Source organism: Myotis yumanensis, unplaced genomic scaffold, assembly GCF_028538775.1.
Source record: "Myotis yumanensis isolate MYYU_CA2020_CCGP unplaced genomic scaffold, mMyoYum1.0.hap1 SCAF_14, whole genome shotgun sequence".
Lineage (NCBI taxonomy): Eukaryota > Metazoa > Chordata > Mammalia > Chiroptera > Vespertilionidae > Myotis > Myotis yumanensis.
In genome coordinates, this window is record NW_027223765.1 from 28,603,238 (window position 1) to 28,629,385 (window position 26,148).

General features: G+C 36.6%; 1 protein-coding gene across 3 annotated transcripts in view; it reads right to left on the minus strand.

The window, feature by feature from the left end:
- STAG1 (STAG1 cohesin complex component) overlaps positions 1–26,148 on the minus strand; it is a 332,216-nt gene that overhangs the window by 136,912 nt on the left and 169,156 nt on the right. For all 3 annotated transcript variants that reach the window (XM_070433471.1, XM_070433469.1, XM_070433470.1), the window contains one exon: positions 17,608–17,812. In XM_070433471.1, coding sequence (XP_070289572.1) covers positions 17,608–17,812 — 205 coding nt within the window. The remainder of the gene's footprint in view (positions 1–17,607; positions 17,813–26,148) is intronic.

Sequence of the window (26,148 nt, forward strand, 5' to 3'; positions counted from 1 at the left end):
TCCCCATTCCTCTCTCACGAGCTCCTCTGTGCCTGGCTGGTCCCCATTCCTTTTGCACGAGTTCATTTGTGCCTGGCTGGTCCCCATTCCTCTCTCCCCATTGTTGAGTGTCTGAGCAGTTCCGGTGCGAGGGCACGAGGGCCATTTGAATATTAGCTCTTTATTATACAGGATTATAATGTAGGAATTGAGATAAATAGAAAATGCAAGAAGAGAATTTTTGTGGTTATTAGGTATCTACTAGTAAGTAGAAGTGTCTAGTAGATATAACATTTGGAAGTCATCATCAAAGCTTTTGGTATTTAGACACAAAAACTGGATGGCACATCCACCCAATGGTTAACTATTCAGTCATTAGGAAAAAGTGGCATGATTTTGTGTGCTGTAAAGAAAAGCCCACCAAGTTATTTGTTTATGGGGAAGGGGGGAGCAAGATGCCTGTCAATGTGTATATTATGCTAGTATTTATGCAAAAGGAATGTGTTTTTTATTTTTATGTGCCACTCTTCTAAGCTCTTTATACATACCTGTTCATTTACACTTCACAACTCTATCAAGTACTATTATAATTATCTTTTAAAAAAATTTTTCCCCTTTATTGAATAAGGTATTACAAATGTCCCCTCATCCCCCCAATCCTGCCCTCCCCATCCCCCCTTGTTGTCCACATCCATCGCTTATGCTTATATGCATGCATACAAGTCCTTTGGTTGATCTTTCCCCCTCACCCCCACCCTCCCCTGCTTTCCCTCTGAGTTTTGAGCATCTGATCGATGCTTCTCTGTCTCTACATCTGTTTTTGTTCATCAGTTTACGTTGTTCATTATAATCCACAAATGAGTGAGAGCATGTGATACTTATCTTTCTCTGACTGACTTATTTTACTAAGCATAATGCTCTCCAGCTCCATCCATGCTGTTGCAAATGGTAGGAGTTCCTTTCTCTTTACAGCTGCATAGTATTCCATTGTGTAGCTGTGCCAAAGTTTTTTAATCCATTCATCTGCTGAAGGGCACTTAGGCTGATTTCAAATATTAGCTATTATAAATAGTGCTGCTATGAACATAGGGGTGCATATATCCTTTCTGATTGGTGTTTCTGGTTTCTTGGGATATATTCCTAGAAGTGCGATCACTGGGTCAAATGGAAGTTCCATTTTTAGTTTTTTGAGGAAACTCCATACTGTCTTCCATAGTGGCTGCACCAGTTTGCATTCCCACCAGCAGTGAATGAGGGTTCCTTTTTCTCTGCATCCTCGCCAGCATTTGTCATTTGTTGATAGCCATTCTGACAGGTGTGAGATGGTACCTCATTGTCGTTTTGATTTGCATCTCTCGGATGATTAGTGACTTTGAGCATGTTTTCATATGTCTCTCAGCCTTATGTATGTCCTCTTTCAAAAAGTGTCTATTTAGGTCCGTTGTCCATTTTTTGATTGCGTTGTTTATCTTCCTTTTGTTAAGTTGTATGCGTTCCCTATAAATGTTGGAGATTAAACCTTTATCGGAGATATCAGTGGCAAATATGTTCTCCCATGCAGTGGGTTTTCTTGTTGTTTTGTTGATGGTTTCTTTTGCTGAGAAGAAGCTTTTTATTTTGATATAGTCCCATTTGTTTATTTTCCCTTTAGTTTCCATTGCCCTAGGATCTGTGTCAGTGAAGAAATTCCTTCGGCATCTATCTGAGATTTTGCTACCTGTGGATTCCTCTAATAATCTTATGGTTTCCCGTCTTACATTTAAGTCCTTTATCCATTTTGAGTTTATTTTTGTGTATGGTGTAAGTTGGTGGTCTAGTTTCACTTTTTTGCATGTGTCTGACCAAATTTCCCAGCACCATTTATTGAAGAGACTGTCTTGACTACATTGTATGTTCTTGCCTCCTTTGTCAAATATTAATTGAGCATAGTAGTTTGGGTCGATTTCTGGGCTCTCTATTCTATTCCATTGGTCTATATGTCTGTTCTTGTGCCAGTCCCAGGCAGTTTTGAGAACAGTGGATTTGTAATACAGCTTGATATCTGGTATTGAGATCCCTCCTACTTTATTCTTTCTCTGGATCGCAGCAGCTTTCAGGTTTTTTTTTTTTTAATTCCAGATGAATTTTTGGAGCGTTCTTTCTAGATCTGTGAAATATGCTGTTGGTATTTTAATGGAGAGTGCATTGAATCTATAGATTGCTTTGGGTAGTATGGACATTTTGATGATGTTGATTCTACCAATACATGAACATGGTATGTTCTTCCATCTGTTTATGTCTTCCTCTATCCCTTTTTTCAATGTCCTGTAGTTTTCTGGGTAGAGGTCTTTTACCTCCTTGGTTAAGTTCATTCCTAGGTATCTTAATTTTTTTGGTGCAATGGTAAATGGGATTTTTTTTTTTTAGTTTCTTTCTGTAAGTTCACTATTGGTGTATAAAAATGCCATAGATTTCTTGTATCCTGCTACATTGCCAAATTCATTTATTAAGTCTAATAATTTTTTTGATCGAGTCTTTAGGGTTTTCTAAGTACAGTATCATGTCATCTGCGAATAATGACAATTTTACTTCTTCTTTTCCAATTTGGATGCCTTTTATTTCTTCTTCTTGTCTGATCACTTTGGCTAGCACTTCCAGTACTATGTCAAACAGGAGTGGTGAAAGTGGGCATCCCTATCTTGTTCCTGTTCTTAAGGGAAATGGTTTTAGTTTTTGCCCATTGAGTATAATGTTGGCTGTAGGTTTGTCATATAAGGCTTTTATTATGTTGAGGTATAATCCCTCTATTCCCACTTTGTTGAGTGTTTTTATCAGAAAAGGGTGTTGGATTTTGTCAAATGCCTTTTCTGTATCAATTGATATGATTATGTGATTTTTGTCTCGCAACTTGTTTATGTGTTGTATCACGTTTATTGATTTGTGGATATTGTACCAGCATTGCATTCCTGGAATAAATCCCATTTGGTCATGGTGTATGATCTTTCTAATGTAATGCTGGATCCAGTTTGCTAGAATTTTGTTGAGGATTTTAGCATCTATGTTCATCAGGGATATTGGCCTGTAATTCTCTTTCTTTGTGGCGCTTTTATGTGGTTTTGGGATTAGGGTAATGCTGGCTTCATAGAAAGAGCTTGGAAGTGTGCCTTCCTCTTGAATTTTTTGGAATAGTCTGAGAAGGATTGGCTTTAGTTCTTCTTTGAATGTTCGGTAAAACTCCCCTGTGAAGCCATCTGGTCCAGGGCTTTTGTTTGCTGGAAGCTTTTTGATTACTGTTTCAATTTCATCAGTAGTTATTGGCCTATTCAGGTTTTTTTATTCTTCCTGATTGAGTTTTGGAAGCTTGTATTTTTCTAGGAATGTGTCCATTTCGTCGAGGTTGCCCAGTCTGTTGGAGTAGAGTTGTTCGTAGTATTTTTTGACAATCCTTTGTATATCAGTGGGTCAGTTGTTACTTCACCTCTTTCATTTCTGATTTTGTTTATTTGGGTCCTCTCTCGTTGTTTCTTGGTGAGCGTGGTGAGAGGTTCATCAATCTTGTTAATCCTTTCAAAGAACCAGCTCTTGGTTTCATTGATCTTTTGTATTGTTTTTTTGGTCTCTATGTTGTTTATTTCTGCTCTGATCTTTATTATTTCATTCCTTCTGGATACTGTGGGCTTTTCTTGTTGCTCTCTTTCTAACTCTTTGAGATGTAGGGTTAGATAATTTATTGCCAGTTTTTCTTTCTTTTTTTTTTTTTTGAGGTAGGCCTGTAGAGCTATGAACTTCCCTCTCAGGACTGCTTTCATTGTGTCCCATAGATTTTGGATTGTTGTGTTTTCACTGTCATTTGTTTCCAGGATGCTTTTTATTTCTTTTTTGATCTCTCTGGTAACCCAGTCATTGCTAAATAGCATGCTATTTAGCCTCCAAGTGTTTGATTTTTTTCAATGTTTTTATTGTAATTGATTTCTAATTTTATGCCATTGTGATCTGAAAAGATGCTTGTGATGATTTCTATTCTCTTGAATTTGAAGAGACTTTGCCTGTGTCCTAATATATGGTCTATCTTTGAAAATGTCCCATGTGCACTGAAAAAGAATGTATATTCTGTAGCTTTTGGGTGAAATATTCTGAAGATGTCAATTAAGTCCGTCTGATCTAGTGAGTCATTTAGGATTGCTGTTTCTTTGCTGATTTTTTGTTTAGAGGATTTATCCAGTGGTGTCAGTGGAGTATTAAAGTCCCCTACTATGACTGTATTGCTATCGATCTCTCCCTTGATATCTTCCAGAAGTTGTTTTATGTATTTGGGTGCTCCTGTATTGGGTGCATATATGTTTACCAGAGTTATATCTTCTTGTTAAATTGCTCCCTTTAGTATTATGTAGTGGCCTTCCTTATCTCTTGTTATGGCCTTCATTTTGAGGTCTATTTTGTCAGATATAAGTATCGCAATCCCCAGCTTTTTTCTCATTTCCATTTGCCTGAAAAATTTTTTTCCATCCCTTCACTCTCACTCTGTGTGAATCCTTTGTTCTGAGGTGGGTCTCTTGCAGACAGCAAATATATGGGTTATGTTTTCTTATCCATTCAGCTACCCTGTGTCTTTTGATTGGAGCATTTAATCCATTTATATTTAATGTTATTATTGAAAAGTACTTGTTTGTGGTCATTTTTATTCTTAATGTTTGTGTTTCTTCTTGTCTTTCTGTTTCTTCTTTTTACAGCAGTCCCTTTAGCATTTCTTGCATTGCTGGTTTGGTGGTAATAAACTCTCTTAGCCCTTTTTTGTCTGTGAAGGTCCTGATTCCACCTTCAATTTTGAATGATAGCCTTGCTGGGTAGAGTATTCTTGGATTCATTCCCTTGCTTTGCATCACTTTGTATATTTCATTCCATTCCCTTCTTGCCTGGTGTGTTTCTGTTGAGAAGTCAGCTGATATTCTAATAGGAGATCCCTTGTAGGTAACTTTCTGTCTCTCTCTGGCAGCCTTTAAGATTCTTACTTTGTCGTTGGTTTTGCCAATTTAATTATGATGCGTCTTGGTGTTGGTCTTTTGGGGTTCATCTTGTTTGGCACTCTATGTGCTTCTTGGACTTGTGTAGTTTTTTTCTTGCCAGTATCAGGGAAGTTTTCTGTCATTATTTCTTCAAACAGGTTTTCTATTCCTTGCTTCTCCTCCTCTCCTTCTGGTACCCCTATTAAGTGAATGTTGTTTCATTTTGTGTTGTCCCAAAGCTCCCTTAAAGCTCTCCTCCTGCTTTTTAAGTTTTTTTTTCCAGTTGCTCCTGTATTTGTGTGTTTTTTCCTACCTTGTCTTCTAATTCGGTGATGTGGTCCTCAGCCTACATAAGAGAAAACTGAGGCACAGATTGGCTAAGAGACTTGCAAGTTATACAGTCAGTATCTGGCAGAGATAGAATTTAATTACAGGCAATTATGCTCTGTAATCCAAATTCTTAACCATTACAGCATACTGCCTCTCATTGAATATGCATGTACTATTATTATCATAAAATATGGAAAGATGTATCAGAAACTGGCAATTGGTTGTCTTCAAGGAAGAGAATTTGATGGCTAAGAGCTGAGTGGAAAGGTGACATTGCACCATACGATGTGTTTTTTAATTAAGATCACATGACTACTACCTCTCCCATCATAATTATATTTTAACAGAAATAATTTAAAAAACTATGGAATTGGTTTTCACTTTATTCTCTAAGGAGTGAATGAAGACAAAAGATAAAGGCATCTGAAGATTGAGTCCTGAGTTAATTCAGTATTTACCGCTTAGCTTTCTAAGATCCACCAGGACAGTGTGGTATTCCAGAAAACAAGTGAAGACAGTGCTTCAAAAAGGAATAAGTAGGCCATAGCTGGTTTGGCCCAGTGGACAGAGCATCGGCCTGCAGACTAAAGGATCCCAGGTTTGATTCCAGCCAAGGGCACATAACCCGGGGTTGCAGGCTCTGTTCTCAGTAGGGGGCGTACAGGAGGCAGACAATCAATGATTCTCTCTCATCACTGATGTTTCTCTCTCATCACTGATGTTTCTCTCTCTCTCTCCCTTCCTCTCTGAAATCAATAAAAATATATATTTTTTAAAAAAGACGTAATAAGTAGTTACGTCTTTCAAGAGAGAAAATGATGATAACTGAGAGTTGCCTGGTGATTTGGACAATAAAAAGGTAATTGCTTACCTCAAGAGCAAAAGCACTGAAGTGGTAGAGAGAGAAACCTGATTGAAGCGTGTTCAAAGAGAGTAAGAAGAACCCTGGCCGGTGTGGCTCAGTTGGTTGGAGGATTCTCCCATGCATGGAAAGGGGTGGGTTTGATTCCTTGATTAGGGAACATGCCCAGGTTGCTGATTCAATCCCCTGTCGGAGTGCCTATAGGAGGCACTGTAATAAGAGATATGGATATATGGATACAGCTGCACCTATATAAGTAGGCTTAATTCTTAATCTCTTCTGTCTCTATTGATTGATGTTTCTCACATCCAAGTTTCTCTCTCTCTCTCTAAAAAAAAAAATATATTAAAAAGGGAGAGTAGGAGGGGAGTAAAAATAGTGAATAGAAATAATTCTTTGAGATTAGCTGCTTAAAAAAAGAGAAATGGAATTGCAGCTAGAGGGATGTAAGAAAATAAGGGAAGATATGATAATCTTATGTGTCAACTTGGCTAGGTGATAGTTTTTAATCAAACACTAATGTAGGTGTTATTGTAAATGTATTTTGTAGCTATGATTAGCATTCAGTTGATTTTTAAAAAAATGTATTTTTATTGATTTTAGAGAGAGAGGAAGGGAAAGGAGTAGGGAGAAACATAAATGTGAGAGAGAAACATGGATCAGCTGTCGAAACCAGGGCATGTGCCTTGACCAGGAATGGAACTGACAACTGTTTGGTGTATGGTATGATGCTCAATCAACTGAGCCACACTGGCCTGGGCAACATTCAATTGATTTTAAGTAAAGGAGATTACCCTCAATAATGTAGTGGGCCTCATCCAATGAACTGAATGCCTTAAGAACAAAAACTGAGTTTTCCTAGAGAAGCAGTATCTGCCTCAAAACTGTACAACTCTTGCCTAAGTTTCTAGCCTGCTGGCCTGCCCTACAAATTTCAAATTTGCCAGTTCCTACAATCTCACGAGCCAATTCATTGAAGTAAATCTCCTTCTCCCAAACACACACACACACACACACACACACACACACAATCTATCTTGGTATATGTGTGTGTGTGTGTGTGTGTGTGTGTGTGTGTGCGCGCGCACGCGCGCAAGTAAGTATATCTTCTATTGGTCCTGTGTTGGTGGAGAGCCCTGACTGATATAGAATGTTTCTAACAGTTAAGAGCTGTTATAGCATATTGGTATAATGATAAGAATTATCTAATAAAAGAGGGGAAATTGAAGTCAGGAGAGAGAAAAAACATCTTGGAGAGCAAAGTTCTTGAGGCGGTGAACAGGGATTAGATCCACTGCACAAGAGCATGGACTGACCTTAGATAGAGGGCACTGTAATTAGAGATATGGATAGAGCTGCACCTAGATACTAGTAAGTAGGCTTAATCCTTAATCTCTTCTGTCTCTAAGGAAGCTAGATAATCAGCTAAGAGGATACGAGATATTATAGGTTTAAGAAGGTATAAAATAATCTTATAAGAAAGTGGCAAATCCATGGAGAATAGTGTAATAGGATTCATAGGTAGCATTAAAGGTTCACTTGAGAGAAAAATGTAAAGCCCCAACATTATGATTATGTGTTTTTCATCAGCCACTTTCAGCTGCTTTGGTACAGGTATGGAGTAGGACATGATTATAAAAAATCTGAAGGACAGAATCTGAACTGAAGAAGTGAAGACATAAAGAGTATACTAAAAATAGAGCATTAATGGATTTACAGTCCCAATAGAAGAAAAACAATACTGGAGCTGGAAACACAGAGGAAAAACACTGGAAGAAAAGGAAGTGGTTACCAGCAAATAAAATGGTTTAAATTAAGATTGTAGGCATTGAGGGGGAGGGTCAGGAAGAGAGACAGAAACATCAATGTTGATGTTTTGCCTCATGCCCTGACCAGGGATCAAACCTGCAACCTAGGATGTGTCCTGACCTGGAATCAAACCTGCAACCTTTTGGTGCACGCGTGGGATGATGCTCCTCCAATAAATTGAGCCACCTGGCCAGGGTGACTCTTTTAATCAATATCTAACAATTTGCACCTATGTCTTTCTAAACAAAAATGAAAACTAAAAACTGCATTTATATTTGTCGCTACTATACATTTGAAAACTATTACTGTACACCCTAGAAATTTGTTTGCTAATAGAACAAACTAAATCTGTAACAGAGGTATAATTATATTTCTTCTTGGTTTAAAAAAAAACTTATTTAAAGAAACAAAAAGGCTTACAACAAACTTCTACTTTCTAAATAATCAAGATTTACCAATTCCTGTGCCTCTTAAAAACCCAACTATAATAATAAGGAAAAAACAATTTTTACCTTTAATAAATCAAGAGACAATACTTGCAACGCCAAATGACAATATATTAATATATGAATATGGAAAGCAGAATGAGCAGAGAGCACACAAATCAAAACAAATTGTGACTAAGTGTGACAACTATTTCTAAAAGAAAAAACCCCACAAACTATTTTGCCCTGTAGAACCCAGAAGCATTCAGGAATTAAAGTCCCTTATATAACACTAGAGGCCTGGTGCATGGATTTGTGCACACTGAAAGTAAATTAATTAGAAGGTGGCCAGTGGGGCGGGACTGGGCGAGATGGGCCAGACACGCCCTGGAGCCAACCTCCCACGGTCCCTCCAGGGCCAGCAGCACCTGGCATGGTGCTGGGACTCGAAGGGTGTCTGCAGAGTGAGCGGGGTCCCTCTAGCAGGTGGGGTCCCTTGGCCAGGCCTGTGGGTATTGGGCTGAAACCGGCAGTTCGACATCCCCTGAGGGGTCCTGGAGTGTGAGAGGGAGCTCTGCAAAGTAGCTGTTGTTTGGCAGTTCCTGCATTGAGCATCTGCCCCCTGGTGGTCAGTGCACGTCATAACTACTGGTCAGAGCGCCTGCACCCTGGTGGTCACTGCACATCATAGCTACTGGCGGACAGTTGCTTAGGCTTTTATACTACTAGTATATATAGATGGTGTAGTATTTGCGTATAACCTATGAACATCCTCCTGTATACTTCAAATCATCTCTAAATTACTTATAAGACTTAATACAATGTATGTTATGCAAACAGTTGTTTAGGAAATAATGAGAAGAAAAAATGTCTGTACATGTTCAGTACAGATGCAGCCATCATAGGCTCTACAAGCAACAATATAACATGGTTTTTTGAATATTTTCCATCCATAGTTGGTTGAATCTGTGAATGCAGAAACTATGGATATGGAGGGTGAAATATATTTATTTTATTTTTTTTTAAATTGTTTTATTGCTTAAAGTATTACAAAGAATATTATATGTCTCCTTTTTTTTCCTGCCCTTGACAATCCCCTGGCCTCCCCTACCCCCCAGTGTCTTACGTCCATTGGTAATGCTTATATGCATGCATAAAAATCCTTCGGTTGATCTCTTACCCTCCCTTCCTGCCCCCCAACCCTCCCCCGCCTTCCCGCTGTAGTTTGACAGTCTGTTCGAGGCTGCTCTGCCTCTGTATCTATTTTTGTTCATAAGTTTATAATGGTCTTTATTATCCATAAATGAGTGAGATCATGTGGTATTTTTCCTTCATTGACTGGCTTATTTCACTTAGCATAATGCTTTCCAGTGCCATCCAGGGTGAAATATATTATTTAAAAGTTCATATATGAAGTAATTAAATGTCTAAATCTCCACTTCAACCTAGACAGTCAGGCAATTCCTCTACCACACACTCATCTTGGAAGTCCAGTAGTGCATTCCCTGAAGAAAATAAACCAGAGATTTGGAATTACCAGACACAGAGGAGGAATATATGTGAAGTGCAAATTGTTGGGAGCTCCTTCACCCTGTCCAACATGCAAATGGCAGACAGCAACCAAACTTAAATAAACTGAAACATACTTCTGCAAAGAAACTAAACTTCCCCAGAGAAAATAATGATCAATACCAACAGTTTAGTCTACAATGAAAATGCTAGCTAACCTCAGGACTACCATACAGTGATTTCCACTAAAGAAGCCTGAGCTCCAGCCCTTCTCCATCAAACACAACACACACTTCTGACAATTAGCTTTTTAGTGTCTCAGTGTCAGCAATGACTAGAGAGCCAAAAAAAAAAAAAAAAATATTTGAGGAAAGTTTCCAACATGAATGACAGTGATAAAAGCAGAGAATCAGAAGAGGCCAGTGAGGGGAGCAGAAAAACATTTCAGAGTAATAATTAACATTGTCAATGAGATAAAATGATAGTAAATCAATGGAACAAAGGTTTAAAAAACACTAGGACAATGAGAAAGAACTCGTAGAAAACATAAAATAGCACTCCATATTAAGTTCAATAAAACACAGGGAAATGAGCAAAAGGGATCAGGACTCAAAAGCTGAGAAAAATACTGAAGAAAATATTCAATAATGAATTTTATATTGGATCAGACAATTACACATGAGAATACAATATACTTTTCAGGCACATAACATCTCAAATATATGCTTTTCCAATATTGTTTTTAATCAAGAAGCTATAAAAAAATATGGTACCCAAAAAGGAGAGAATAAATGATAAAAGCAAGCAATCAAAAGATGACAGGGAATCCAACAAAAGGCAAAGGATCCAGCCGAAACTGGTTTGGCTCAATGGATAGAGCGTCGGCCTGCGTACTGAAAGGTCCCAGGTTCGATTCCGGTCAAGGGCATGTACCTGGGTTGCGGGCACATCCCCAATAGGAGATGTGCAGGAGGCAGCTGATCGATGTTTCTCTCTCATCGATGGTTCTAACTCTCTATCCCTCTCCCTTCCTCTCTGTAAAAAATCAATAAAATATATAAAAAAAAAAAAAAAAGGCAAAGGATCCAGACAATTGCAGAAAATTATATAACTTAAAAGACATCTAGATTTTAGAAAATGAGGCAGTCATATTAAACATAATCAGAAAAATTTAAAAGCAAAGAAAAATACATGTCACAAAAATGATTATAACATCCTATTATTTATTTAAAAACAAAACAAAAAATCATCACAAATGTACATATGAGAAAAAAACTTAATACCAACATGCTATCACAATTATGAGGTGGTCTGATTATGGCTAATTTTTATTTTTGTATATTTTTTCCTTTTCTGAAATCTCAAAAATTTCTTTACAAAAATCCTCAAAAGAAAGCTAATTTTCATACATAATGACAGAAAGTAAAAGAGATAATTCTAAAAAAAAAAAAAAATAGTTCTTTAAAACTAGAAAATTTTAAATTTTACTTTAGATACCCATACTTACAGATTTGAAAGAGTAATTGCATTCTTAAAGTTTAATGTATTTTATGGGTACAGTTATATGATGTAGGGACATTTGCAAATTTGGTCAATTATTGGCATTAGTCCCATAAGAACATCAAAAGGCTACTATATACAAAAACTCTAGTAAACTGAAAAAAGTGTTACATATACCGGAGGAGTAAGAAAAACAAAGGTGATTTTAAAAAAAAGTAATAATGTAAAGACAAAGTAATGTAAGACTCTAGAAAAATATATTTTGTGGTGGTATCTAGAAATGAAATTAATATATAGTTAAAAATCAATACAGTGCTCTAATGTGAAGACTGTTTACAATGATAATTACAATGTAAATATTTCTTGAGATTCATCTCTACATATAAAAGCCTAATATGCTAACTGTCCCTCTGACTGTTTGACCAGTTGCTATGATGCGCACTGACCACCAGGGGGCAGATGCTCCAACTGGTAGGTTAGCTTGCTGCTGGGGTCCGGCCAATTGGGACTGGTTGAGACAGGCTAGACATGCCCTGGAGCCCTCCCGAGGTCCCTCCCCGGCCCTGATTGTGCACCGGTGGGGTCCCTTGGCCTGGCTTGTGCCCTTTCGCAATCCAGGACCCTTTGGGGGATGTCAGAGAGCTGGTTTCAGCCCAATCCCTGCAGGGCAGGCCAAGGGACCCCACTGGTACACGAATCCGTGCACTGGGCTTCTAGTATAAAAAATAAATTCTAGGCTAAAAAAATATATAAGAAACATAAAATATAAAGACAAGGAGAGATTAGATTATCTATACTTTATAGTCTGTTCTTTGATGATGCCAGAATGAGCTACATTTTTCAGGGATAACCATATATTCTAGATAACCAGAAATATTATGTCTGGTTAAGAGTTATAAATATCTTACTGTTTTAATAAATATAATTTGGAACCTGAGAGCCAACAACTAAGTAAAATGAAAATTCATGCTGTTAGTTTTCTTAATAGCAGTTGTGATAGAACTAATTTATTAATTTCCCACTTGTAATGTCTTTTATTTCGAAAATAGAGATGTTTAATACATTTTTTAATTTCCCACTTGTAATGTCTTTTATTTCGAAAATAGAGATGTTTAATACATTTTGAGTAAAAACATGAATGAATGAAGCACTGCAAACACGATTAGCTCTTTATGTCTTTACTGAATAGTATCAGTAGCTTACTAAATGTCAGGCACTGATCCAAACAGGCCTAATTTCTTTTAATGAGGTAGCTATCATTATCTTCTCCACTTAGCATATAATGAAAATGAGGCCACCAGATAAGGTAAGGACTTGTCCAAGTAACTCAACCAATAATAGGCATAAAGGGATATGGATCCAAACAGTCTGGCCCAGAACCCATTCTATGAACCACTGTATTACATGGTTTAAGGAACTGAAAGCCAAAGGAAAAAAAGTCAATTTACTAAGGCCGGATGATTTTCAGTCTCTGAATAGAGAAGAGAGCAATTTCATACATCATATTTTTTCTCAGAAGTCCAAGGACGTTGACTTGGTAAAGAATGTTAATAAATAATAAATAATTAAATGTCAACATAGTACTGCTTAACAATTAGGTATATAGAAATGTTTACTTTCCCAAGAGTGGGAGTGACCTACTGTTATCTACTGGTAAAGATTGGCCTTCTGGCATGGCATACTAAGGTCCCTTGACTCTCACTGACAATCTTAATCACATTTTCTAGTTTTTTTTCCCAAAATTCACTTTAGAAAAACAGAACAGACTCAATCACCATGCCATTATTTTTAAAAATATGTTTGTACTGATTTTTAGAGAGAGAAGAAGGGAGAGGGATAGAGATAGGAATATCAATGAGAAAGAAACATCGATTGGCTGCCTCCTGCATACCCCCTAGTGGGGACTGAGCCTGCAACCCAGGCATGTGACTGGGAATAAAATAGGTGGCCTTGATTCATTGCTTGACGCCCAATCACTGAGCCACACCAGTGGGCACTATGCCATTATTAATATCAATTTTGTATTCTTAATCCCCTTTTCAAATTAGCATTTTCAATTAAGAAGTGAGAGGTAGTCAATTTTAATTTATTTGTAATATCACAGAAAATTATGTAGGTGATAAAATAGCAAAAAATAAAAAAATTAAAGCAACATTATTCATCCTGCAAACTGCCATCTAACAAAAATTTGAGGTAAACAACTTGTAAAGTATTGGTATACATTTTAAAAGCAAACACCTAAGAATAATATAATTATAAATAGGAAAAATAGATTCTTTGAGTAGAATTTTCTTCATAATACCAAATAACAAAGTGGCAACACACAAAAAAATCTTATCCATTCTTGATCTTGGGAAAAAATTTTTTCTCAGGTAAGTTTCACCTAATTGGGTGAAAAAAAAATGTGCCCAGTCTCTGATTTTAAAATTGCCAAAATAACAATAACAATACTACTTATATAAATTAAACCCACAAACTATGTTCTAATATGTCCAACTGAGATAACTATTTAGAACAGAAATAAGGACATTTAATTCTGAAGATTAACAGTTAATGAAAACCGTACTGCAAGGTGAAGCTTCTTTATTAAAATGGGTCAAATAAATAAAGTACGTTTTAAAATTCCAATCCAAAGAACAGAAAAATATAACAAAAATATGCTATGAAATTTAATTGCTAATAGTCTGTTTCAATGTAATGGTAAAGAGAATTTTATTTTATTTTATTTTTTTTTAAAAATATATTTTATTGATTTTTTACAGAGAGGAAGGGAGAGAGGTAGAGAGTTAGAAACATCGATGAGAGAGACATCGATCAGCTGCCTCCTGCACATCTCCCACCGGGGATGTGCCCGCAACCCAGGTACATGCCCTTGACCGGAATCGAACCCGGGACTCTTCAGTCCGCAGGCCGACGATCTATCCACTGAGCCAAACCGGTTTCGGCGGTAAAGAGAATTTAAAAAAAAAAGGGAGAAAGCACTGTTTACCTACAATAAAAAAAAAATATACTACTTATAATTGTGGAATAGACCTAAAGTACTACAGGATGAAAAATTTTAATGAAAATGTGGTAAAAGTACAATTAAATGCAATGCATAACAGTGACAATTGGGACACATTATTTAATTGATAATCAGAAAATGGGATATTTGGAAACAGGTTAAAAGTATTACTGATAAGACCACTGTGATAACCTATGAAGCCTGGAACTCATCACATCTGTATCCTACAAAACAACTAACCTGATTGTCTCTCTTCTCAGCTAAGATATAAGCAATGTCAAGGAGCATTTTATTCCAAAGCCGATAATCATATCTGGCCATAACTGCCTTGTAACTGTCCATGCACATAGTCTTTGAAGCAGAGGGTTAAATGTTCCTGCCCATTTTATCTAGTCCCCAAGACTCGTCCTGCAAAGTGAATAAAAATGATTATCTTTTAATCTACCCCCTTGCACACACATACCATAAAAAAAATAATAAACAAAAAACAAAGAAGAGGGCAAAGATGAGAACAGAAATCCTTGAAAGAATAGATAAGTATTACCCACCCTGGAATTAACTTCTCAGCAAGAAGATCTCTGTGCTTTGTTGGAGGTTAGGGTGACTGATATGTCTCACATTTTATAAAACGGAGTCTTGGAATGTATAATCATTAACACAGACACATGGAAATTACAGTATTATTTTGAAGTAAATTTGAGAATGACTTGAAAAATAGTTTTAGCTTTCGAAAAAGCAGTATAAATATAATGATCTATTTTTCTTGATATCTGATTTAGAAAAGTAATTTCAAATTCAAATAAGCTAGATAATCATATAAAAATAGCACTTAGGTAAGACAAAATAGAGCATTCATCAAGCAGTTTTTTTTAAAAGCTACTAATATCATGATCACAGGTAAATTGTGCAAAGAGAAAGACAGAAGGAGGACTGGAAGGAGGAGGGAGCTACTCAACTCATAGGGAACAGGAGAAAAGCCATAATTAAAATATATTTAAGTATATGTAAAATTAGGATATGTATATAACCAAAGGAATAAATTTAGGGAAAAACAATACAATAATAAAAGTCACCAAAAACATGCCAACGTAAAGGAGAGCTGAAATGGACCATCATGAAGTAGGTGATAAAGTAATACTTCATTGACATGGCAGTGAAGAACAAATGCAAATGAATTTTACAGGACATTCAAACATTTTAAAAGTAAAAATATTCTGCATATTTCTACAATATATTATTCTTTCTCTTGTTGTCTTAAATAGAGTATGTGGCATATATTTAATCTTTTATACAAAATGCACGTGGCTTTCTGATTAAAGAGAGATAGCTTGCCCCTACAGAAGCCCCAGACTGATCTCTATTTTGATATCTGTAAATCGTTTTTTGTCCTTTTTTGTTATGAATTATCATTTCACAATTGTATCAGAAAGACAGCATCTCATGTTTGCTTCTCCTTTTCTCTTGGCTTTGGGAAACCAGATAATTTTTTATAACAGCAACTCTGGCTATTCAGAATCAATTTCTATTTTATGTTTAAGTTTGCTTATTTCCAATCACCGAATTTGCTATCTATCTGACAACCAGCTAAATAGACATTCTATACATAGATAGAAGAAAGTAAGATGAAAAGTAAATAGAAAATGTAAAGAAAATAAGAAAATGCCAAATGCAAAAAATACTAGAAGTCATGAAATTAGAAAAGAATGCATCATATCAGATACTTCTTAATAATAAATAATATACATAGTAACTTTAACTGGTACAATATCTCATTTTCTTCCTAATAATAAGGAAGAAGATACTCTTAAGACACAGAATAAATTGTCTGATGTCTGTTCTGTACAGAAAATTTTCAACAATAAATTGGTTTTATTTTACCTTTTTAAAAAAGATAAAATTGGGTATAAGGTATTTTCCAAATAATGTGCAAAAGGACACACTTAAAAAACACACCAATACCAACTATGTTTCATGTTGTTTCCTATAGAACTGTAACTAAGAATAATAGATACAAATAGAACAGATTAACTAAACTACACTGAGTAAGGGGGGAGGGGAAGTATGGGTAACTCATAACAGTTATAGCAAAAAAAAAAAATCAAAATATTAAATCAGGGTTTTGCAGTATGTAGTCACCAAGATATCAGCATGACCTAGAAACCTGTTAAACTCTGAGGGTAAGGTCATGCAATCTGTTTCAATAAACCCTGTAGGATGATTCTACTGCATGCTAAAATTTGCAAATCAATGCTTTAATTATATTAGATAAATGAGAAATCTAAATGCCAGATGAACTGTAATGAAGTGAAGCTAAATCTGGCTTTGGTTCTGATAATGTATGAGATGAATATAAACAAAGTTACTGCTGCTAAAAAAATGTAATTTGGGAGTATTTAAATATCTGTGCATGTACAAACACACACAGACACACTGTGTATCATAGGTGAAAAAGAACAGTCATTTTAGGTAAGCACAGTTAAAGTAGTTGAAAGAAAACAAAATTACAAAATTAACAAAATTATCTTGTTATGGAAAAAAAACAAGGAAAAAAATTGATGTACTTGGCTGAGAAGTTATCTAGATAATTCTAAGATGAAAGTAAAAGTGAAAACTATAAACTATCAGTTATTCAGATTATCTACAGTCTACATAAATGAACTGTTTTGAGAAACATTAAATTCAGATATGTTTACGATAGTATAGTACTAGAAATAGGAAGAAAGCCAGCTAGGTAGCAATTACCTTATCATAATAGGTGGAATTGTTTTCAATATATAAACAAATAAATATGTACACATTTATGGACAGTAACAATGAGCAATAAAACAATGTAAGTAAAAAAAATACTATGAATTTGAAATTTCAACTATTATTATTTGGGATTATCAAAGAATATGGCCTATTAGAGTCCTAAAATTTCTTTAATTATAAAATAAGAATAAAGGAAAATAAATTCAGAGAGATATTTGTTGACATTTGCCAGAAATTTTCATTCTCAAGGCTATTAAATGTTAGTTATCAAAATAGGCATATATTTCACCTGCACAGATTAACACAAACCATTCAGATGAATTTGAAAGGGAGAGAAATGATATTTTTCAGGAGCACAGTAATAAATTTAAATTAATATTTAACTTAAAGGTTTAATTAGAATAGAACATATTTAATAAAACTAAATGAAAAGGAAATAAAATGTTGGTTACTCACCAGCAAGGGTGCTTGTATGCCTAAAAGCTCTGACCTGGGAGTCTGACAAACCAGTCAAAAGGGAGATTACTGTGTCCATCATATATTCATCATAAATTATGCTATACTGACACTGTCGAATCAGGACGCCAATAAATTCACAAAAGTTTGAACGAAATTTTTTCCACTGAGGTCCAGGCATGGTAAGGGGATAATCACCACTGTCCTAAAAGGGATAAAAATAACATATTAAATATGACATATAATATCAATTTGAACGTTTATATTTTCCTTCTACCTGTAAAGGGACTTTTTTTCTCAAAGTAAATGTAGACAGAAAGTGGAGAAGTATTTTTCTAAGTACACAGGTACTTAGACAGCTTTATCTTTTTTGTTTATTTTTATCATGTACAACTAATTCTTAATGTACTCAAAATTATTACTTAGACCCAGTATTTAATTAATTGTTTTAAGCCATTCATCTAAAATAATAGTTCCATTTTGTTGCATTTGGGTCTTAGTTGAGATAATTTGAAGCAGAAAACAAAAATTATTACACAAGTTCAGATAAAAAAGATATTTGCCATTGAATTCAGATCAAAGTATTCATTATACCTATGTTATGCAGCATGTTTCAATTACTTTAATAGAATTATTAACTGAAAATTTTAAAGTATAAACATTTTAGCCCTGGCTGGTGTGGCTCAGTTGGTTAGAGCAATGTCCCCTGCACCAAAAGGTTGCCGGTTCTATCACCGGCATTTTCCGGAGACAACTAATTGATGTTTCTCTTTCACATGGATGTTTTTCTCTCTCTTTCTCTAAAAAACAATAAAAACATATCCTCGGTTGAATTATTTAAAAAAAAAAAGAAAAAGATAAAGAATGGTGAAGAAAGATGGAAAAAGTCTAGGTGTTTGCCCTACTGAAGTGGAACCAACCATGTACTGTCTACTCATACATTTATTTTGCATGGGACAAACTCCTGTGAATCTAAGTCACTGTTGACCAGACTATCTGTTACTCACAGACAAATGCAGCTTCCTATTATGGTAAAATTATGAATAGTGGGGAAAGATGAATTATTCAGTAAATGATTTTGGTATAACTAGCTGTTCATTATAAAAAACAAGATAGCCCTAGCTGGTTTTGCTCAGTGGATAAAGGATCGGCCTGTGGACCGAAGGGTCCTGGGTTCGATTCCGGTCAAGGACACATGCCCAGATTGCAGGCTCAATCTCAGTAGGGGCATGCAGAAGGCAGCTAATTAATGATTCTTTCTCATCATTGATGTTTCTATCTCTCTCTCCCTCTCCCTCTTGGAAATCAATAAAAATATATATAAAAAAAGAAAAAACAAGATATGCATTGCACCTTACCCCAAAATAAATCCCTAATGAACCAAAACACTTTAAAATATTTAACCAAAAAAGAAATAGCAAAAAACATGGGAGAATATTCTTAGAGTAGGGAAGTATTTTTCTAAATATAATACAAAAGCCAGAAATTCTAAAAGACCAACAAATTCATCCAAATAAAAGTAATTTTTGTATTACAGAGAGTATTTCTCTTGTTGTTCAGGCCTGCAGGAGATGACTCTTAACCCTTTGCACTCCGCTGTCCCCTCTCAGGGGACATTGCAGTTTATTAGTGATTACGGGGAATTGAGTTATTTCAACGCAACTTTTTGAGACATGCATGTTTCCCTGAAGTTTTATCTTGAAATGGCACAAGAAATTAAATCAAAATATCGTAAAATTACTAAGATATATACAAGAAATGTCAGCGGGTTTTGTGTCGGACGAGAACGTGAGATGCGTGCTCACGACGGTCCGAGCACTTCGCGACGCCACTTGAAAAGAGCGATAAGGGGAGTTTGTAGAAGAAAGGTCGGTTTTCGAACATAGCGCGCACTGTATAGTGAGATATATAATTACAAATAAACAAGTCTACATCTGGAGGAAAAGATTTTCAAAGCTGAGCTCATTTTGGTTTGAAGCTTCGAGCAGTGCACATAGATCTAACGAGGAGAAAATCGGAAAAGTGATTCTTTTCTTAGTGAATAAATTGTTTGGTGAAAGCTATTTTGGTGAAAGCTATATTTATCATCTTGTCAGTTAGTAATAACAATTAGAAATTTTCAACCCATGCATTTATTCATATTTTTTATTAGAATAATGGCAAAGCGTCCAACCACGAATGAGTCTCATGACACTAGTAGTAGTGAAGATGAGCTCCAGATAGACCTCTATACAGACACGTTAGAAAGACTAACTGTAGAACAAAACAACAGCAGTGATAGTGATATCGTTCAACCTAGAAGGCGACGAATTGTTCGCATAGATAGCGAAAGCGATAATAGTAGTACAGAAGAAAACACACGGCAACATGACAACGTATCGTCAAGTGAAGAGTGGGAAGATGTAACCGAATCGGACGTTCCTCCAGCCACAATAAATTTTGATTTACACGAAGAAATAGCTGGACCACAAGTCCCAAGTAACATAAAAGAGCCCATAGACTATTTCACATTATATTTTACTGAAGAATTAGTAGACAGCATAATAAAAGAGACAAACAATTATGCCAAAGAAGAAATTGGAAAGAAACAGTTGCATACAGAAAGAATAATACTACGCTTCTTGCGTGGAAAGATAAAAGAATTATTACCATGCTCACCAATTATTATAACACAAACCTACAATCTACCCAGAGAACATTACGCGGTGGACATATCGTAACAGTCAGTAAGCCTGAAATGCTGTTAGAATATACGGCAAATATGGGTGGTGTGGATCGTGCGGATCAATACGCTTCGACGTATTGTTTCCTCCGTAAATCACTCAAATGGTGGAGGAAGTTATTTTTTGGGGGGTTGGAAATGTGTGTGATAAACTCATACATAATGTATCGCATCGAAAAACAAACAAGTAATGAAACGCCAATGACACACCACAAGTTTGTCAAGACACTCGTTGACCAATTAAAGGGCGATTTTCGTGTATCGAGAACGCATCCATCCACATCTTCTGCGGACAATAGATTAAACAATAAACTACATATTCCCGATGTGGGACAAAGAAAACGGGACTGCATTGTGTGTTCTAACAGGAAAACACCTGGTGGCAGGCGTCAAACCACTTATTACTGTCAAACATGCACTAATCAGCCTGCAATGCATATTGGGGAGTGTTACAAAACTTATCATACTGTACAAAATTATAAACAATAAAATATTGGTTTTTTTGCAAATATACATTCCTCGATGTCACCCAATTCATATAAGTCCAATATCATTATAATACGTTACTTGGTTCCAAAATTATACTAAATAATACGAGGGTCTGTAAATGCACGTTTCCGCCGCAAAGTAGCGTCGAGTAGCTGGTAGCCAATGTCCAGAATGGTTCGGAGTGCAAAGGGTTAACTGTTGGGGGAAGAGTAAGAAGCCCAGGTCACTTCTCTATATCTTTATCTCCTACAAATCTGATGGGAGGTCAGCAAACCAAGTCACTACACCACAGCACAGGCAAAGAACACCTGCAGCTCGGAGAAGGGTAAAGAAAAAAATCCATTACCTGGGGAAGAAAAGAAAAAACCCTATACCAATACTAAAGGGGTCTGCTAGCACTAGGAGAACAGAAACATAGATATGAAAGCTGAGAAAATCTCCCAGTGGCTCTAAGCACACAAGGCATGCTTACAATTTAAGCAAGATTAGGACAGATAATCCACATGCCCTCATTTTAATACAAGTCTACCACTAGAAGGAGGGGCAAAACTGCTCTGTGGCACAGGAGTGCAAAGAGAGCTGAAAGCTGAGGGTGTACCATAAACACTGAAAACAAACAAAACAAAACAAAACAAAAAACGCTCTTGTATCCTAAGCACAACAGTACCAACCACTAGAGAAATCTGAGCTGTGTAGTACGCTAAGGATAATGAAAACATGCTCAGCTCAATTCCTAACTAGACTGATAATGCATACCTTTTTAATTTTTGTATCACATGCAAATATTGTGATTAAGAGGAAAAACATTTTGGAAAAAGAAAGGAGTCTCCCATATCCACTTCAAGACAGTTTCTTGCTTTATTCTAATACTAGCTATAAATTTCTCCTTGTTACACACACTTATACATGCCGTGTAAAAAGAATTGTCTAGTTAATGACAAGTAATAGGTATTGAATACTAGCTCTCTTCACAAAACAGTAATGTCTTCTTTTTAGGAGAGCTAAGAAAACTCAATAATAATAAAATAAAGACAATCAAGGCCATGGCCCAGTGACTCAGTTGGTTGGAGTGCTGTCCTATACACCAAAAAATTGCAGGTTCGATTCTGGGTTTGAGCACAAACCTAGGTTGTGGGTCCAATCCCCCGTCAGGGTACATAGCGGAGGGAACTGATAGATGTTTCTCTCTCCCCCCTCTATTCCCGCCCTTCCTCCCTTTCTTTTTTTTTTTTTTTTTTTTTTTAAATATATTTTATTGATTTTTCACAGAGAGGAAGGGAGAGAGATAGAGAGAGTTAGAAACATCGATCAGCTGCCTCTTGCACATCCCCCACCGGGGATGTGCCCGCAACCCAGGTACATGCCCTTGACCGGAATCGAACCCGGGACCCCTCAGTCCGCAGGCCGACGCTCTATCCACTGAGCCAAACCAGTTTCGGCCTCCCTTTCTAAAATAAAAAAAAACCAACATATCCTCAGGTGAGGATAAAATAAAAAGATAATCAAGTAGCCTAAATGCCTTATCTACAATTAATATTTAAGTTCTTTGAGGGCAGTCTTGTTATGACACTTTGCACAAGAAATTTTTTTAATAAACTAGTGAAAAAGTAATCCATATAAAATAAGAAACAGGCATAGAAATGTACAAAAACGCTTACAGTAGGAAAAACATCAGGTAGAAATCTGTAAGAAAAATAATACAGAACAAACCAAATAGGTCTAGTAAGAAAGCAATTCCCCCAAGTATGTTTAGGCAAATACAAGGGGAGAAATCTCTATGTAGCAAAGTACAATATAGTTTTCACATATATAATCTTGTATTATCAATATACTGTGATGGCTATCTATAATAAAAGCCTAATAGGCTAAGTGTCTGATTGTCCATTCAACCAATCAAAGTGCAATATGCTAATGATATGCTAAGGCCACTCAACTGCTCGCTAAGATGTGCATTGACCACCGGGGGCAGATACTCCAACCGGTAGGTTAGATTGCTGCTGGGGTCTGGCCGATTAGGACTGAGCGAGACGGGCCGGACACGCTCTGGAGCCCTCCTGCAGTCCGTCCCAGGCTGGCCAACCTCCTGTGTCCCTCCACGGCCCCAATCGTGCACCGGTGGGGTCCCTTGGCCAGGCCTGCGCCCTCTCACAATCCGGGACCCCTCAGGGGATGTTGGAGAGTCGGTTTCGGCCCGACGGCGGAACAACCAGTCTATATGACATGCACAGACCACCAGGGGCCAGACACTCAACGCAGGAGCTGACCCCTGGTGGACAGTGTGACCCCACAGGGGGAGTGCCGCTTAGCCAGAAGCCGGGCTCATGGCTGGCGAGTGCAGTGGTGGTGGCGGGAGCCTTGCCTGCCTCCGCGGCAGCGCTAAGGATGTCCGACTGCCAACTTAGGCCCCCGGACTGCGAGAGGGCACAGGCCGGTTTGAGGGACCCGCCGAGTGCACGAATTTCGTGCACCGGGCCTCTTGTTGTTATATACAAAGATGAGAGAAGTAAGATCTTTAGAACTCGTCCTAGATCCAAGAGCTATAAAGTCTCGGTTCTGGGAATATAAAGTCTATGTATTCTCTACTAAACAATGGAGCTCCACTTGATTTACTAAAGGAACCTTGGAGGACAGAAGGACTGCTCTTCCAAGAAAGGAACACTGGGGTTCTGATACTAAACAGAGACACAAGCTACTAATGGAAAAGTCTATTTTAGAAGTTTTGTGTGAACACTGATGGGGGAGGAAGGAAGGAAAAAGGTGCCAAGTTTCAGAAACCAGAGCCAGCAACAAAAACCAGAAGATTTACAACCTCTGACTGAGATGTGAACAATTTTATGAGAGGTCCACTGCAAAGTAAAGCTTATGCAGCTAGCAGAGAGAAGAACATTAATTATCTAATCCCAAAGCATTTGAATTTTATAGTAGCCAAGAATGATTTGTAGAAAACAGAAATAGCAATGAACAGTCCTCACAAATATTTGGGAACTCAATGTGGTCACAAACTATAGATATCTAAAGATATGAAACACTCTCTCAGGGTAAATCCAAGAGAATTGATTTTTAACCCAGCTAATGGACGATGTCAAAAATGTCACCTATTTTTGGTGCAACATTGGCTTTTGGCTACCTAATTTCAACAGACCCAAAGATCTTGCTTAAAACAGTGATCAGCAAACACTTGTTTGGAGAAACTATTCATCAACCTATCCATTTACCCACCCATCCATCTATTCACACATTTACTGAGCAACATATATGTTCTAGGCAATATACCAGATCCTTGTGTACAAAGGTGAGCAAAACCAGAATTTTCTAAAAACTTCTGCTTTATTTTTTCCAGCTTTATTGAGATAAAGTTGATATGTAATGTTGTGTAAGTTTAAGGTGTACATGTTGACTGAATATACCGGTAGTTATGTATCCAAAATGATTACAACTATAGCATTAGTGTGTAACGTCTCCATTCCATCACATTACCCATTTCTTTTTTTGGTGAAAACATTTAAGATTTACTCTCTTAGCAACTTTCAAGTATGTAATACAGTATTATAAACTATAATCACCATGCTGTACATTAGATCCCTAGAACCTTATTTATCTTATAACGGGAAGTCTATGTCCTTTGACGAACTTATCCCCGTATCTCCCACCAATCAAATAACTTCTATTTTAAGTGAGAAAATGGTCATGTAATATAACTGAATTAAAAACAGTAACAGAACTTTAAACAATGGTATAACAATGGAACCACAGTGCTGCTTTAAGTTTGGCACACTAAAATAAATGCTATGGTGGTAACCAAGAAGATGGGGCCAGATCCTACGGATCCTTATTTATATAAAGAAGGCTAAGGAAGCCAAACATTACTCTGGAGGCAATGAGTGACCACTGAAAGGCTTTGAGCAAGTAAATATCATGAAGAGATGTGAGCCTTAAAATTTTTTTTTGTTTCAATGTGGAGAATAGTCAAAGGTAAAGGTGAAGGAAAAGGACCAAGGAGACATACCACTGCAACAGATTCAAAACAAAGGAGGAGTGGTGCAAATAGAGTTTAAATTAAGATAGTAATGGTGATGGACAAAGTGGGAGGAATGTGATAGTCAAATATTAAAGAAAATCTACTCAATTTGGTCACAAACGATTTGGTCTAAAGATATAAAACACTCTCTCAGAGTAAATCCAAGAGAAATGATTTTTAACCCAGCTAATGGACAATGTCAAAAATTTCTACTGGAGGAAGTGACTGATGGACAAAAATGACTTTTCTTTCTGGTTTGGTCTACTGGGTGGATTTATTCACTAAAGAAAACAAGAAAGAACTCTCTGCCCCCTGACTCCCTGTAGGAGGCACAACTCTTTTGTTTATGGATGCCTAATCAGTATGTCCCATAAGTAGAGGCCAACTGACAACTTTAATTCATATATGATTGGTACAGAATAATACCCTTTTTCCAAACTTCAGGCCATACTGGCTTCTACATTCAAATCCAAAATTTCAGAAAAAAATCACCAATGAAAACTAAAACCATTAAGTGGCAAGTTGGTATAAGCAGAATGTTAGTTATACAGTGACAATTTATTTGATAATTGCAAAAGGGAAAAGTACTTTTACAAAAAGATTCAATGATCATCACCTTAACCGTTCGAGTCCCAAGCAGCGCAATTGCGCTGCTTGGTATTTCTCGACATAAAATAAAACAAGCGCTATCACGCTGTTTGGGTCTTTTCGTACTCATTTAGAGAAAGCGCGGTTGCGCTGTTTGGGATTCTTCGACAGTGTTTTTTCAATACCCCCTGGGACTCAAACGAATTGTATGTTTTCTCGACATAAAATCTCAGCAGCGAGATCGCGCTGCTTGGGACTCAAACGGTTAAACAACTGATGAATCTTAGCATCATTAATAAGTGGACAACCTGACATGTGTTACCTTTTGTGAAGTACACAGCATCACACATGAAATTTTCTTGCAAAAAATGTGTAACTGTTATATAATTAAGTCATTAGGTCTAACTTTCAATTATAAAATATAGGAGTTATAGAAACCACGTTAAATGATACAATGAGGAAAAATGTCAGAGAAGTAAAAATGTGGGATACATTACAAGACAACTAAGTTGTCATCTAAAATTTACTCTCATGCCAAAATATAAAAATAAAGCAAAGGAACAATTTTATATTTTGAAAAAGTTCTAAAACACACCAATCAAATGCAATCTATAAATTATGGGCTTCAGCCAAATGGGCTGCTTTGTTTTCTCTTAAATACCCTATGTAAGCTTCTACCTCTGGGACACTTACCCTTGTTTTCTCTTCCCCCAGGTAATTATGC